The 17,329-nt window shown below is 43.1% G+C and overlaps 1 protein-coding gene across 1 annotated transcript in view; it reads right to left on the minus strand.

Annotated features, from left to right (window-relative positions):
* The window catches only part of ABCB1 (ATP binding cassette subfamily B member 1), a 70,724-nt gene that overhangs the window by 31,798 nt on the left and 21,597 nt on the right, over positions 1-17,329 (minus strand). Inside the window, exons 4-6 of the mRNA XM_077268254.1 lie at positions 9,861-10,005; positions 8,798-8,846; positions 1,579-1,770 (exon numbers count right to left, since the gene is read on the minus strand). Coding sequence (XP_077124369.1) covers positions 1,579-1,770; positions 8,798-8,846; positions 9,861-10,005 — 386 coding nt within the window. The remainder of the gene's footprint in view (positions 1-1,578; positions 1,771-8,797; positions 8,847-9,860; positions 10,006-17,329) is intronic.

Below are 17,329 nucleotides of genomic sequence, written 5' to 3' on the forward strand. Positions count from 1 at the left end.
ACCTGGGTCATGAAGCCTAGAGAGGTCCAATAGGTCCATATGGTAAAATCAGAAGTATTAAAAGCTTGTGATGGGAGCCCTATTGGAAAGTAGGGCTCACGAACTTAAGGATCTAAAACCTGCCTCAAACAGTTATGGTCCCCACGAGGGTAGTGGTGGTGATGTGTCATGCTATTCCTCGAATTTTAGAATTCCTTATCTTACCCACAAATAGTTCCCTTTTGCCATTTGGGAAAAAGGTCAACAGATCACTCCAGATCAATGATTTATATGTACATGGGTCATCATGAGATCCATATAGCCACAATCTCCCTTCTCCAGAAACAGGTACACTGATGGTGTACCCAATTAATTTTAAACATGGGAAACACCTTTAATAATGATAACTGTAATTATTATTACTATTGTTATTATTTATTAAGTATACTTTTGGTTTTTTTCATGTTTATTATTAATTTCAATTTCTTTTTAAGATCTGAAGGCTGTAAATTCTTTGTAAGGATGGCCTGTTGTCTGTGCTTCTCTTTTTCCCTTGTCCTCTGTCTAGTCAGTAAACAGATTAGATCCGTTTTAGATATAATTATATCTTCCAAAGTCTCCATAGAAACCAACCAGCTCATTATGTAATTCAGAACAATAAGATGTAACAACAAGACAGAAAATAAAAAGAACATAATAACATAAAAAATATCAGAAAAGATAATAAATCTTCAGCAATCAGTGTCGGCCTTTTATTACGAACCTGAATGCCTTCCTTATGTGAATACACAAAAAATAACATTCTGGACGTCTGGCTGCAGGAAGTTCAACATCGCACTTCCTTCTAACCATGCTACACCCACAAAATCCAGGAAGCTGAGATGTGGGGGGTTGTTTGTTGAAGTTCCTATTTTTAATTTCCCAGTATTCTTTAGATTTTGTTTCCCTTTCGTAAGAGGACCGTGGCAAACAAATTACAATTTCTCAGCTTCCTTAATTCCTATGCATGCAACATAATAAGAAAAGTATGTTGGGCTAAGTCAGCATAGGGAGACTTATAGGCCAGGAAATGCTCCCTCTATGAAGAAGCTATTTGCCTAACTTTACCAGGGAGCAAATCCTGGTCTATAAGTCTCCGTCGGCCGACTTAATGAGAAACTTTAGCCAAGAAAGCCATCAATGGCTTTCTCCCACTCCTACTTTGCGTTGATAAGGGACAAGAACCCTCAAAACAGCTGCTTGCAAATGGAGATCTTTTAATTTTGGAGAAGATTCTGGTCTTGTTCTGGCACGAGGCACAGATCAATATCCACTTCTAGAATGGCTACCTCCAGTAGATGGCATTAGAAACCCCGTTCTTTTCCTGCATGAAGATTATGACCCCCATAAAAGTATAATTATTTTCTAGTTTGGGGTGGTCCACTTTGGGGGAAAGTTAGTGAAAACTCTTTGGATGGCAAAAAGTGGAACTCTGAGTAGCTGTCATACTTTTACCCCTTGGGGTGACCCAAGTAATACCCTAACCTCCAAGGTGGCATGTTTGGAGCCATATGATTACAGTATGTAAAATCTCAGTAAATAGTGTCAGTGAATACTCACTCAGTCAGCCTGGTGTTCAGTTCTCCAGCATCATTGATGTCAAACCAACTGATTTCCTGCCTCAGCACCGCATGGAAGAAATTCTTTCTTATTTTCTTGATCTGCCGGCCGGCAGCCAAGGTCCAAAATGAAACCTGGATATAGCCGGCAAGAAGAACTCCGAATCCTAACCCCGAATAATAATAGGCATACCTGCATCAGGAAAGGATAATGGTCAACGCTACGTACGTACAACGATGATTCTGGTTACGCCAAGTTGTTCTTTTTGTGTTACATTCTAAAAGTTGTAAAAGTTTCCAACTTACTGTTCTAAAAGCCGTTCTCTTATACAATATCTTACCAGTCATGTCGCCTGGTGTTTCATTGCTATTAGTTACGACCTGTCACTGTGACTTTTCACAATTGGTGGTCGAGCATTCACAGTACCATGGTCACTATTTAAGAAGCTTTGTAAATGTGCACACTACCGCACTGACCACTAGGTCCACTGATATGCAGAGCCCTTTCCCATAGTCCTGTACAGTAGGGAATTAAGGGACTTGTAGTAGGAAGAGGGTTTTGGCCTGTTATGGGACTTATGGTGAGCACGGCTAATTAGCTTGTGAGTCAGTGACAGAGAGGTATAAATTGGGGTGATTTAGGTAAATTGTACATGTGTGAGGCTGGGAAGGCTTTAAGATATTCAGAACAACGCATATGTTGATATTTAAAAAATACTTTCTCTATCAAAAATACCCCTTTAATTTTGCCTTGTCCTACTGCACTAAAACCATTGTGTTAGTGTTCAGTGGACAAACTTAAAGTGGACCTGTCACTTGTCATAAATAAATACGTAATTTTCTTTACCAGGTGTAAATACTGCTGCTCTCCTGAATCCGGCGTTGTTTTTCTTTTGTTTCTGCGCCTTTCTGTTCCTGAGATATGGCCCTCTTTTCCCTTCACATAAATCTAGTCTTGTTAAACAAGTGGGTGTGGTCCTCAAGTTTCCTCTGAGGACGTCTTTATGAGAACCACTCCTTGCTGGCTAAAGAGACTTGATCTATGCACAGAGAAAATTGGGCCGTATCTCAGAAACTGAGAGGAGCAGGGACGAAAGAAAAACATCGCTGGATTCAGGAGATCAGTGACATTCACACCAGGTTAAAAAAATTACATATTTACTGTAAGGACTTCTTAGAGCTTCTACCCTGTAAGGTATATTTTTGGTAGGTTATGGTCCCATCACTGAGAGGGAAATAGTGATCATTTACATCTATATATACTGGAATAAATATGGGCAACAAAGAATAGATGCTTGTATTATTATTTATTATTATTATAGCTTCATTTTTTCCATGGCATTTTACATGTGAAAGGAAGGGGATATACATAACAAAAACAAATACAATAATCCTGAACAAAACGAGTCACCGACTGGTACAGGAGGACAGAGGATATATGGTATATGACAATATGCTGTTTTTAGCCTATATACTAATGGAGAATGCATATAAATTCAGGGCTATGTGGCAGCAAATAGAGGCCCCTGTTACTGTGATTATCCTATAGGTACAACCCAGCTGGCAAATATATATCCTATGGGAATGCCGGTAATGATTTTGGTTGGAAAATCCCTTGAAAGAATATCTGCCATAATGACAGTATCTGTAAGAGCTAGAATAATTAATATAGCTTGGTCTCATCAAAATACCCATTGCCTTCACCTCCTTAGGGTTAGTACTGGACGCCTTAGGGCAAGCTTGCAGTATATTTATCAGTTTATACATTAGTATACTGCCATTACCTGATAATCTCCATTACTAAAGGTGTCATGGAGTCAATTCAGTCCTCATAGCTAAATGTAGGGGTATTTAAAAGGGTCAACTACACAAAGCAGAGTGACTCTATCGGGGTATATTATGGATGTCATTATGTTAGTCATATGAAAGATCCCTTTAAATGAAAAGCTGCAGTTTTACTACCATGCAGTGGAATCGTATTTAGCGGTGACCTTTGCTTTCTGCTTTTATGACCATGTTGCTCAGTTTGTTCTGCCCATCTCTGCATACAGTGGAGACGGCTAATCAGATATATATGGATAGTGGGAATAACTCATTGTTAATAGATAACCTGCAATATTTGTACTTTGCCCCATGACATACAGTATCACCGCACCTCGGGAAGCTGATAAACGCAAGAAAGAAACATTTTTATCTTAATTCCAGGAATTAGTTATGTGATACCCTTTGAAAGACACGAAGACTTGCGAAGTCCATCAGATTATTGAAATGCTCGGCTACATTTAGGGGGAGCATATACCCCTGAGGTGGGATAAGAGTCCATGAGACTGGACAGAAAACTGGTGCATGGTAACTGTGCAGAACCATGGGTCTTGATCATGTCCTGCTGACAAAGGCACCACTACGGGGGGTGCAGAATTACCGGATGAACCTGGGTCCTGGAGCTTGTGGGGGATCAAAGTCCCCTCTTGTGCAAAAGAAGATGTGGGTACTATAAATGGCAGATGGAATAGAATCATATTCCATCAACCTATAATGACCATATTTCTGCAGAACTAACAGGCTGGTAGTTGTTAACTATTTGCCTGTTGTGCTTGGCGTTGATCTCTGCTGGCACAGAGCAGTTACTGACCGCTCCTGCCGGCAATTCAGCTTCCTCCGCTGACGTCATGTTGACGAGCAGCGGCTTCTTTTTCATTCTAAACTGTCGACGGTACTTGACTGCCAACATCAGGCTTACTGAAAGCCGTCAAGCCGGTTCCCTGCTGCCTCACTGCGGGAAGCCAGCTGTGTCCTGTCGACAGAGCAGCTTTGAAGAAGAGCTACTCTTTTGACTTGGAGCAGCTAAATCGCCGGCAGTATCAGTCGGTGACCGCTCTGAGCCAACGCCGGGTACAACAGGCAGGTAGTAAGCAACTACCTGTCTATTAGTTTTTAGGCACATAGTAACAAAAAAAGTCCTGAACAACCTATTTAAAGGTCTAGCTTAGATATATTTTTGGTCTATGTGTTGTCCCTGATCCAAACATGCCACACATAGGCCAACAGGGGTGACTGATCTAGTACAGAAAGAAAGATCGCAGCATCGTTTTTTCGGATCAGACTCGCCTGTTAAGCCCAATGGATGCCATATCATCACCATCTGTACTACATCTGTTTTTAATGGCTCCATTGCAATTGTTAACAGTGAAAACTGTAATGTCTTTGTAAGAAAAATGTCATTAATAATGTATAAAACCAGATACTATATGAATGTCAAAAAGGGATATGTGCTTGCCTGAACCCGGCATAAAATCACGCCCGCACACGACGACACACTGCCACGGGCAAACTGCTGCCGCACCATATCATTACGTGTGAACTCAGCCTTATCAGCCATATACTTTTGCCAGTTAACCCTTTTAGGCCCAGGTAGCTTACTTTTTACTATTTTCTGCAAAATGACTTTAGTTAGTTTTTCATATCTTACTTTGCAATTTTGAAATAAACTTGTAAAAGTCTATTTATTTGAGTTCCTCCATATGATTTGCACAAGGGCCTAAAAGGCTCGGCTTATGTGAAAGTGTATATTTCAGACGTCACGCTTGAAAGCAAATTGGTCTTTTTCACTGCCAGAAAGCAGAGTTCCTAAAATATGATTTGGAACATAACTGTATATATATACATACACTCACCGGCCACTTTATTAGGTACACCATGCTAGTAACGGGTTGGACCCCCTTTTGCCTTCAGAACTGCCTCAATTCTTCGTGGCATAGATTCAACAAGGTGCTGGAAGCATTCCTCAGAGATTTTGGTCCATATTGACATGATGGCATCACACAGTTGCCGCAGATTTGTCGGCTGCACATCCCAAAGATGCTCCATACAAGGCAGGATGGATCCATGCTTTCATGTTGTTTACGCCAAATTCTGACCCTACCATCCGAATGTCGCAGCAGAAATCGAGACTCATCAGACCAAGCAACGTTTTTCCAATCTTCTACTGTCCAATTTCGATGAGCTTGTACAAATTGTAGCCTCAGTTTCCTGTTCTTAGCTGAAAGGAGTGGTACCCGGTGTGGTCTTCTGCTGCTGTAGCCCATCTGCCTCAAAGTTCGACGCACTGTGCGTTCAGAGATGCTCTTAGGCCTACCTTGGTTGTAAAGGGTGGCGATTTGAGTCACTGTTGCCTTTCTATCAGCTCGAACCAGTCTGCCCATTCTCCTCTGACCTCTGGCATCAACAAGGCATTTCCGCCCACAGAACTGCCGCTCACTGGATTTTTTTTCTTTTTCGGACCATTCTCTGTAAACCCTAGAGATGGTTGTGCGTGAAAATCCCAGTAGATCAGCAGTTTCTGAAATACTCAGACCAGCCCTTCTGGCACCAACAACCATGCCACGTTCAAAGGCACTCAAATCACCTTTCTTCCCCATACTGATGCTCGGTTTGAACTGCAGGAGATTGTCTTGACCATGTCTACATGCCTAAATGCACTGAGTTGCCGCCATGTGATTGGCTGATTAGAAATTAAGTGTTAACAAGAAGTTGGACAGGTGTACCTAATAAAGTGGCCAGTGAGTGTGTATATATATATATATATACTAGACTGTGGCCCGATTCTAATGCATCGGGTATTCTAGAATATGCATGTCCCCGTAGTACAGTCACTTCCAACTCCACAGCAACAAAAAGGAATTTCTAGCTGCCAACATCAATCGTTTATACAGGCCAATTGGAGACCCGTTACAGGTCTGTCTGTCTGTCTTTCTGTCTGTCTGTCTGTCTGTCTGTCTGTCTGTCTGTCTGTCCTGGAAATCACTCCATATAAGGTATGGTCTACGAACTCCATACCTTATATGGAGTGGTCGGCGGTTTGTATACCATACCTTATATGGAGTGGTATATTCTAGAATATGCATCATGTCCCCGTAGTATATGGACAATGATGATTCCAGAATTTGCGGCAGACTGTGCCCGTCGCTGATTGGTCGAGGCAACCTTTATGACATCATCGTCGCCATGGCAACCATTATGACATCTATGTCGATACTGTGCCCGTCGCTGATTGGTCGAGGCCTAGACTGTGGCCCGATTCTAACGCATCGGGTATTCTAGAATATGCATGTCCCCGTAGTATATGGACAATGATGATTCCAGAATTCGCGGCAGACTGTGCCCGTCGCTGATTGGTCGAGGCCTGGCGGCCTCGACCAATCAGACACGCGGGATTTCCATTATGACATCATCGTCGCCATGCTGTGCCCCTCTCTGATTGGTCGAGGCCTGGCGGCCTCGACCAATCAGAGACGCGGGATTTCCAGGACAGACAGACAGACAGACAGACAGAAAGACAGACAGACAGACAGACAGACAGACAGAAAGACAGACAGACAGACAGACAGACGGAAAAACCCTTAGACAATTATATATATAGATATATATATATATATATATATATATATATATATATATATATATATATATATATATAACACTTTTTTTCAATACAGTTCTTACATTTTTTTTTTCAGTAAAACTTTGACAATTTGTAAAGTGTTAATCAATTCCTCTACATCTAGTGTGAAAAGCACCACCTGAGTTGCAATAATTGGGGAATCTATGGGCAGCGTGGAAGGTTGGACTCAAGTTTGGAAAGTATGACTTTATCACATCGAAAACTCAAAATAAACACTAAGGAAGAATGGGAGGAAGTCTCCTGGAGCCGATAAGGAAAGAAACTTCTGCACCTCCCATAATGACCCCACCCCTCCGAATACCACTGAACTCACTGCATTTTCTGAAGTTATAATAAGTCCATCAGTCTGCGCTGGGTCATTGTATAATCTTTATAGGACACTGATTGCTAAGAGTTTGATTTCCAGTTTTTGCAAACTACAGCTTACAGTGTAGGCAAGATGACGACTAGCCACTAGTGATGAGCAAGTATTCTCGTTACTCGAGATTTCCCGAGCATGCTCGGGTGGTCTCCGAGTATTTCAGCGTGCTCGGAGATTTCATTTATGTCGACGCAGCTGTAATCCCCACATGTATTCAGGCTGTCTAGCAGCCGCAAATCATGCAGCTGCCTCGACATAAACTAAATGTCCAAGCACGCCGAAATACTCGGAGACTACCCGAGCATGCTCGGGAAATCTCGAGTAACGAGTATACTCGCTCATCACTACTAGCCACACAACATCAATTCTCACATTTGTTACCCAAACCAAGACATTTCAGGGACTCTTCTTTAATTTAGTAATAAAAATAAAAGGGATGCATGTCATTTGCAAGTTGCGGCCATGTTCACAATCATCAGAGGGCATGTTATACTCCAAAACTGCAATCTTCGTTTTGCACGACACGCGCAGCTCTAGCATAAACCATTTACCCTCAGTTGTGATCTTACAACATCTAGAGACCACCAGGGTGATACAGGGGAGAGCTTGATTAGGCCTCGTGCACACGTTGAGTAATTGGTGAGTTTTTCAGTATTTCAATATGTTGCCTCCCTGGTCTCACACAGTGAGCTGGTGAAGCTGGGGAGCGTACACCTGGCTTCATGAGCAGGGAGGCGGAACGTTCGGACACATGCGCTGACACAGGGATGTCCATACTATCATCTGAGTCTGGACTAGTTTGGGGGAATCAACGCTCCACCCAACTAATCCTGGCTAGTCTTTAAAACACAAACAAGGTTTAAAGGGTTACTCCCATCTCCAAGCTCCTATCCCAATATGTAGTACATGTAATAATAATAATATTAGCAAATCCCTCCAATTATAAATGTATTATAGTTCTTCTGATTCACTATGTCTCTTTCCCCATGTGCAGGACCTTAGGTATCCATGTTACGACCACTGATCTAGTGAGGGTTAACTAGTTGCTAGCAATCGTAACCATGGATACCTAAGGTCCTGCATTGCTGCACATGAGGAAAGTGACATAGTGAATCAGAAAAACTATACTACATTTCTAATTGGAGGGATATGCTAATATTATTATTATTACATCTACTACATATTGGGATAGGATCTTGGGGATGGGAATACCCCTTTAAAGCTTTATTTTTCCCATTTAACAAGTCTGTCGCACATGAAGGCGTTTATTGTAATGCAAAAATAGCGTTATATATTTAGTCATAATATCTGTTTATAGAAGGTTAGGGGAGCTGACAAGTTCCCTTTAATCAGCTGATAACACGTTTTTATTCATTTTGCCAACAAAATTCTACTTACGTTGTCATATCGTCTTGGAACGCATTGGATGCATTTATCATCGCTTCAACTGTACAGGACAAAAAGAAAAAAAAATGTATGAAATATCATCTGACATGTCTCAGAACAAGAAACTCACCGAGGAAAGGTAGCTACTCTTTAAATCAATGTCTGAGCCTTTAACAAGGAATAGCTGCCAAGCCAAAAACTCATCTACAGAAAGCCTGGTTCATTGGTTGGTGCCGGGTATTTGCCCCTCTTTAGTGTAGAGCAGATGGTGTCTCCATACTTAGCCGGTCTCCTTATGGTTCCAGACATTTCAGGTAATATTTCAGAATAGGTCGGCATGTATGTGCACATGTGGAATAACAGTATATCTATCCATTATGTAGTTTATCATACGTTTTTCTTATGTTTTCACCTCTGCAGGATCCATCTCTAATTCTCTCATTTTCAGTTGTCTCTGAGCTAGAGAGTGGAGACTATCAGCTACGATGTCTCCCAACATAGCACAGCACACACTGACATGAGGGATTCCTGCTCTTCTTCTTTATGTTGCACAGTCAGAAGCAGCAGCTGCGTGAAGGGCATTAAACAATAGTACTGAACTGTGTGGCTGTGAATCCACCTCTGTAAAAAGCTAAATCTTTTGTTGGAAAGCAGAAAGATGTGTCAGTGTGCTTCCATGCCTGTGTATCCCTCAGCTCCTCCTCGTCCTTCCCTCTCCATAGAGTATAACAAGATGTTAGCAGTCCATCTTGATTTGACCAAGACTGATTAGAGCTTTTTTTTTCCACAGCAGATGGTAAGTTCAGGAAGCAGGGGGGTAAGAAGTGGCTCATAAGTGGAGAAAGAAGTTGAAGATATATTACAAAGTTTCTTATTTTTGTTTGTACTATTGTTTTATGCAAAGCTTGTTGAAAGGACAGTGACCATTTAAGAAGAAGCAGTACTTCTCCCACTGAAAAAGTAAACAATAACCTTGTTTTCTCATCCAATTGTGAGCCTTTTACGCTATCCGGATTTAATAAGGATTTCAGCACATTTTGTACATCAAAGAAAAGCCATGTGATTATATACTCACGGGTCATATTTTTCCCAAAGTCCACAAAGCTGTCTGTCATGTCTCCAAAGACGAGCATCATGAGCGGTAGGCCGGCACCATGAGCCATCGCTGCTATTGTTCCCACCAACATTAGAAGTCTGTCTACTCCTCCAGAATATCGGAACTGGAAGAAAAAGAAATAATCTAATGGAATTAAAAGGATTTTCAATAACATCGGACTACATCAGTCCTGGTAATGAAGGTTAATATAGGATATCCGTTAAGACCTTATATTTAGAAAGCCTTGATAGAATAAATAGGGTAGAAAGTGAGGAATGATAAGGGATTCTCCAGGATCTCTAAGATAGATCATCACTGTTAAAATGGTGGAGGTCCACCTTCACCGATCTGCAAAGTATCATAGCCACGACCCTGTCACTGAGACGTTCTGCTGGTGTCGTGGACGTTGGATCTCTACTGATAAAAAACAAGAATAATTTCCCAATAACTACTGATTTATGCCAAAGATAAGAAACATACGGTATATCTGCTCTCATTCAGAAAAAGCACAACCCCCTGACCATGGGTAGAGGGTAGTATTTCAGACCAGCCCCATTTACTTCAATGGCGTTGAGTTACAACACAAGACAAAACAGATGGTCAGATGTTAGCATGTGCAGTAAGACTGTTAGCACTGGTGCCTGTGAGCATGTGCAGTAAAATTGTCAGGACAGGTTCCTGTGAGCATGTTCAGTAAGAATGTTAGTACAGGTCCTGTGAGCATGTGCAGTAAGAATGTTAGTAAAGTGCCTGTGAGCTTGTGCAGTAAAAATGTTAGGACAGGTGTAGTTATGTTAGAACAGGTACTTGTGAGCACATGCAGTAAGAATGTTATTACAGGTGCCTGTGAGCATGTGCAGTAAGAATGTTAGTACAGGTGCCTGTGAGCATGTGCAGTAAGAATGTTAGTACAGGTGCCTGTGAGCATGTGCAGTAAGAATGTTAGTACAGGTACCTGTGAGCATGTGCAGTAAGAATGTTAGTACAGGTACCTGTGAGCATGTGCAGTAAGAATGTTAGTACAGGTGCATGTGAGCATGTGCAGTAAGAATGTTAGTACAGGTACCTGTGAGCATGTGCAGTAAAAATGTCAGGACAGGTTCTTGTGAGCATGTTCAGTAATAATGTTAGTACAGGTCCTGTGAGCATGGGCAGTAAGAATGTTAGTAAAGTGCCTGTGAGCTTGTGCAGTAAAAATGTTAGGACAGGTGCAATTATGTTAGAACAGGTACTTGTGAGCACATGCAGTAAGAATGTTAGTACAGGTGCCTGTGAGCATGTGCAGTAAGAATGTTAGTACAGGTGCCTGTGAGCATGTGCAGTAAGAATGTTAGTACAGGTACCTGTGAGCATGTGCAGTAAGAATGTTAGTACAGGTACCTGTGAGCATGTGCAGTAAGAATGTTAGTACAGGTGCCTGTGAGCATGTGCAGTAAGAATGTTAGTACAGGTACCTGTGAGCATGTGCAATAAGAATGTTAGTACAGGTACCTGTGAGCATGTGCAGTAAGAATGTTAGTACAGGTGCATGTGAGCATGTGCAGTAAGAATGTTAGTACAGGTACCTGTGAGCATGTGCAGTAAAAATGTCACGACAGGTTCTTGTGAGCATGTTCAGTAATAATGTTAGTACAGGTCCTGTGAGCATGTGCAGTAAGAATGTTAGTAAAGTGCCTGTGAGCTTGTGCAGTAAAAATGTTAGGACAGGTGCAATTATGTTAGAACAGGTACTTGTGAGCACATGCAGTAAGAATGTTAGTACAGGTGCCTGTGAGCATGTGCAGTAAGAATGTTAGTACAGGTGCCTGTGAGCATGTGCAGTAAGAATGTTAGTACAGGTACCTGTGAGCATGTGCAGTAAGAATGTTAGTACAGGTGCCTGTGAGCAAGTGCAGTAATAATGTTAGCACAGGTGCCTGTGAGCATGTGCAGTAAGAATGTTAGTACAGGTGCTTGTGAGCATGTGCAGTAAGAATGTTAGTACAGGTGTTATGATCCTTAGTGGCTTAGGATCACAAATCTGACCAGCTAAGTAACAGAACATTAGACGAGCTCTGGGGATGTGGTAACTGGACTGACCGCAAACCTGATCCTAACCGCACACACTATAGGCAGCCGAGGAACGTTCCTAAAATCCTAGACGTATCTTCACAGCCTGAGAAACTGACTACCCCTAGAGAGAAATAGAAGCCTCACTTGCCTCAGAGAAATAACCCCAAAGTTTAGAACAGCCCCCCACAAATAATAACGGTGAGTAAAGGAGAAAATACAAACGCAGTAATGAAAACAGGTTCAGCAAAGGAGGCCCGCTAATCACTAAATAGAAAGAGGACAATAAAGAATCTATGCGGTCAGTACAAAACCCTATCCAAAAATATCCACGCAGAGGATGCAAGAACCCCCACACCAACTAACGATGTGAGGGGAGAACCTCAGCACCCCAGAGCTACCAGCAAGCGAAAAGATCACATATTAGCAAGCTGGACTGAACTCATCATATACTGAGAAAACATATAGAACACAGATGAGCAAAAATGAACTAGCAAAAACTTAGCTTCTCTTGGAGAGCCAGATCACGAAGGAAGTCAGGAGAGATAAAAACCAGCACTGAGTACAACGACAACAGGCAAGGAGTGAAGGTCCAGGTGAGTTAAATAGAAAACCTGACTAGCAGGTGATGAGGCAGCTGATCCCAGCCACAGACCCGCAGAATAACAAAAGAGCCACCAGAGGGAGCCCAAAGATAGAACTCACACAGTACCACTCACGACCACAGGAGGGAGTCCGAAAACAGAGTTCACAACAGTACCCCCCCCTTGAGGAGGGGTCACCGAACCCTCATCAGAGCCCCCAGGGCGATCAGGATGAGCCACATGAAAGGCACGAACCAAATCGGCCGCATGAACATCAGAGGCGACAACCCAGGAATTATCCTCCTGACCATAGCCCTTCCACTTAACCAAGTACTGAAGCCTCCGCCTTGACATACGAGAATCCAAGATCTTCTCCACCACGTACTCCAATTCTCCCTCGACCAGCACCGGGGCAGGAGGATCAACCGAAGGAACCACAGGCACCACATACCTCCGCAACAAAGACCTATGGAACACATTATGAATGGCAAACGATGCTGGGAGGTCTAAACGAAATGACACAGGGTTGAGGATTTCCAAAATTTTATAAGGACCGATGAAACGAGGCTTAAACTTAGGAGAAGAAACCTTCATAGGAACATAACGAGAAGACAACCACACCAAATCCCCCACACGAAGTCGGGGACCCACACAGCGACGGCGGTAAGCAAAGCGCTGAGCCTTCTCTTGTGACAACGTCAAATTGTCCACCACATGGTTCCAAATCTGCTGCAACCTATCCACCACAGAATCTACCCCAGGACAGTCAGAAGGCTCAACCTGACTCGAGGAAAAGCGAGGATGAAAACCAGAATTACAAAAGAAAGGCGAAACCAAAGTGGCAGAACTAGCCCGATTATTAAGGGCAAACTCGGCCAATGGCAAAAAAGTCACCCAATCATCCTGATCAGCAGAAACAAAACATCTTAAATAAGTTTCCAAGGTCTGAATAGTTCGCTCTGTTTGGCCATTCGTCTGAGGATGGAAGGCCGACGAAAAAGATAAATCAATGCCCATCTTAGCACAAAAGGACCGCCAAAATCTGGACACAAACTGGGATCCTCTGTCAGACACAATATTTTCAGGGATGCCGTGCAAACGAACCACATTCTGAAAAAACAGCAGAACCAAATCGTCGGAGGAAGGCAACATAGACAAGGGCACCAAATGGACCATTTTAGAAAAACGATCGCAAATCACCCAGATGACAGACATTCTCTGAGAGATTGGAAGATCCAAAATAAAATCCATGGAAATATGCGTCCAAGGCCTCTTCGGAACAGGCAAAGGCAAAAGCAATCCACTGGCACGAGAACAGCAAGGCTTAGCCCGAGCACAAATCCCACAGGACTGCACAAAGGAACGCACATCCCGCGACAAGGAAGGCCACCAGAAGGACCTAGCCACCAATTCTCTGGTACCAAAAATCCCAGGATGACCCGCCAACACCGAAGAATGAACCTCGGAAATAACTCTGCTGGTCCATCTATCAGGGACAAACAGTCTCTCTGGTGGACAACGGTCAGGTCTATCTGCCTGAAATTCCTGTAACACCCGTCGCAAATCTGGGGAAATGGCAGACAAAATCACCCCCTCTCTGAGGATACCAGCCGGCTCTGAAACTCCAGGAGAGTCAGGCACAAAACTCCTAGAAAGAGCATCAGCCTTCACGTTCTTCGAACCAGGAAGGTACGAGACCACGAAATCAAAACGGGAGAAAAACAGCGACCATCGAGCCTGTCTAGGATTTAACCGTTTGGCAGACTCGAGATAAATCAAATTTTTGTGATCAGTCAAGACCACCACACGATGCTTGGCTCCCTCTAGCCAATGTCGCCACTCCTCAAATGCCCACTTCATTGCCAACAACTCCCGATTACCAACATCATAATTACGCTCGGCAGGCGAAAATTTTCTTGAAAAGAAAGCACATGGCTTCATCACAGAGCCATCAGAGTTTCTCTGTGACAAAACAGCCCCTGCTCCAATCTCAGAAGCATCAACCTCGACCTGGAAGGGAAGAGAGACATCTGGCTGACATAAGACTGGAGCCGAAGAAAATCGGCGCTTCAGCTCCTGAAAGGCCTCCACGGCCGCAGGAGACCAGTTAGTCACATCAGAACCCTTCTTGGTCAAATCCGTCAAAGGCTTAACCACAGCAGAAAAATTAGCAATGAAGCGACGGTAAAAATTAGCAAAACCCAAGAACTTCTGAAGACTCTTAACCGATGTAGGTTGAGTCCAATCATGAATAGCCTGGACCTTGACTGGGTCCATCTCAATAGTAGAAGGAGAAAAAATAAAGCCCTAAAAGGAAACCTTCTGGACTCCGAAGAGACATTTTGAGCCCTTCACAAATAAGGCATTGGCACGCAGGACCTGAAATACCATCCTGACCTGCTTCACATGGGACTCCCAATCATCAGAAAAGACCAAAATATCATCCAGATACACGATCATAAATTTATCCAGATATTCACGGAAGATGTCGTGCATGAAGGACTGAAACACAGAAGGGGCATTAGAAAGTCCAAAAGGCATCACCAAGTACTCAAAATGGCCTTCGGGCGTATTAAATGCTGTTTTCCATTCATCGCCCTGCTTTATACGCACAAGATTATACGCACCACGAAGATCTATCTTGGTGAACCAACTAGACCCCGTAATCCGAGCAAACACATCAGACAACAATGGCAAAGGGTATTGAAATTTGACCGTGATTTTATTTAGAAGGCGATAATCTATACAGGGTCTCAAAGAACCATCCTTCTTGGCCACAAAAAAGAATCCTGCACCAAGAGGGGACGAGGACGGGCGAATATGTCCTTTCTCCAAAGACTCCTTTACATAACTCCGCATAGCGGCATGTTCTGGCACAGACAAATTAAACAGTCGACCCTTAGGGAACTTACTATCAGGAATCAAATTTATAGCGCAATCACAATCCCTATGAGGAGGTAGGGCACTGGACTTGGGCTCATCAAATACATCCTGGTAGTCCGACAAAAATTCAGGGACTTCAGAAGGAGTAGAAGAAGCAATTGACACCAAAGGAGCATCGCCATGAATTCCCTGGCAACCCCAACTTGACACAGACATTGCTTTCCAATCCAGGACTGGATTATGAGCCTGCAGCCATGGCAGACCCAACACGACAACATCATGCAAATTATGTAGCACAAGAAAGCGAATCACCTCCTGATGTGCAGGAGTCATGCACATGGTCACTTGAGTCCAGTACTGAGGTTTATTCTTGGCCAATGGCGTAGCATCAATTCCCTTTAATGGAATAGGGAACTGTAAAGGCTCCAAGATAAAACCACAGCGCCTGGCAAATGACAAATCCATCAAATTCAGGGCAGCACCTGAATCCACAAAAGCCATAACTGAGTAGGATGACAGGGAGCAAATCAAAGTAACAGACAAAATGAATTTAGGCTGTACAGTACCAATGGTGGCAGACTTAGCGAAGCTCTTTATGCGCTTAGAGCATGCTGAGATAACATGAGCAGAATCACCACAGTAAAAGCACAACCCATTCTGACATGCATAGACTCAGATTTCTGTTCAGAAAACATCGCCAGATGGTGCGCAGGTTTGCGCTCCCGCAAACGCCGATCAATCTGAATGGCCAAAGCCATTGACTCATTCAGACCTGCAGGCGTAGGGAACCCCACCATAACATTCTTAAGGGCTTCGGAAAGACCTTTTCTGAAAATTGCTGCCAGGGCACACTCATTCCATTGAGTAAGCACTGACCATTTCCTAAATTTTTGACAATAAACCTCTGCTTCATCCTGACCCTGAGAGAGGGCCAACAAAGCCTTTTCTGCCTGGTCCTCAAGATTAGGTTCCTCATAAAGCAATCCAAGCGCCAGAAAAAACGCATCCACATTCAGCAATGCAGGGTCTCCTGGCGCCAGGGAGAATGCCCAATCCTGAGGGTCACCACGTAACAAGGAAATAATAATTTTAACTTGCTGAGCAGGATTACCAGAGGAACGAGGTCTCAAAGAAAGGAATAACTTGCAATTATTCTTAAAATTCAAAAACCTAGATCTATCTCCAGAAAACAACTCAGGAATAGGCTCTGACATAGGACTGTGAATGACATAATCCTGAATGCTTTGTACCCTTGCAGTAAGATGATCTATATTAGAAGTCAAACTCTGAATATCCATGTCTGCAGCTGAATTCAGAGCCACCCAGAGATTAAGGGGAGGAGAGAAGCAAGACAAACTGCAGCAAAGAAAACAAAATGCACTCAGGACTTTTCTTATCCCGCTTCTGCGATGCATTTAACACTTTCGGGCCTGTTGTACTGTTATGATCCTTAGTGGCTTAGGATCACAAATCTGACCAGCTAAGTAACAGAACATTAGACGAGCTCTGGGGATGTGGTAACTGGACTGACCGCAAACCTGATCCTAACCGCACACACTATAGGCAGCCATGGAACGTTCCTAAAATCCTAGACATCTCTTCACAGCCTGAGAAACTGACTACCCCTAGAGAGAAATAGAAGCCTCACTTGCCTCAGAGAAATAACCCCAAAGTTTAGAACAGCCCCCCACAAATAATAACGGTGAGTAAAGGAGAAAATACAAACGCAGTAATGAAAACAGGTTCAGCAAAGGAGGCCCGCTAATCACTAAATAGAAAGAGGACAATAAAGAATCTATGCGGTCAGTACAAAACCCTATCCAAAAATATCCACGCAGAGGATGCAAGAACCCCCACACCAACTAACGATGTGAGGGGAGAACCTCAGCACCCCAGAGCTACCAGCAAGCGAAAAGATCACATATTAGCAAG

The sequence above is a fragment of the Ranitomeya variabilis genome, chromosome 6 (genome assembly GCF_051348905.1).
Source record: "Ranitomeya variabilis isolate aRanVar5 chromosome 6, aRanVar5.hap1, whole genome shotgun sequence".
Taxonomy (NCBI): Eukaryota; Metazoa; Chordata; class Amphibia; order Anura; family Dendrobatidae; genus Ranitomeya; species Ranitomeya variabilis.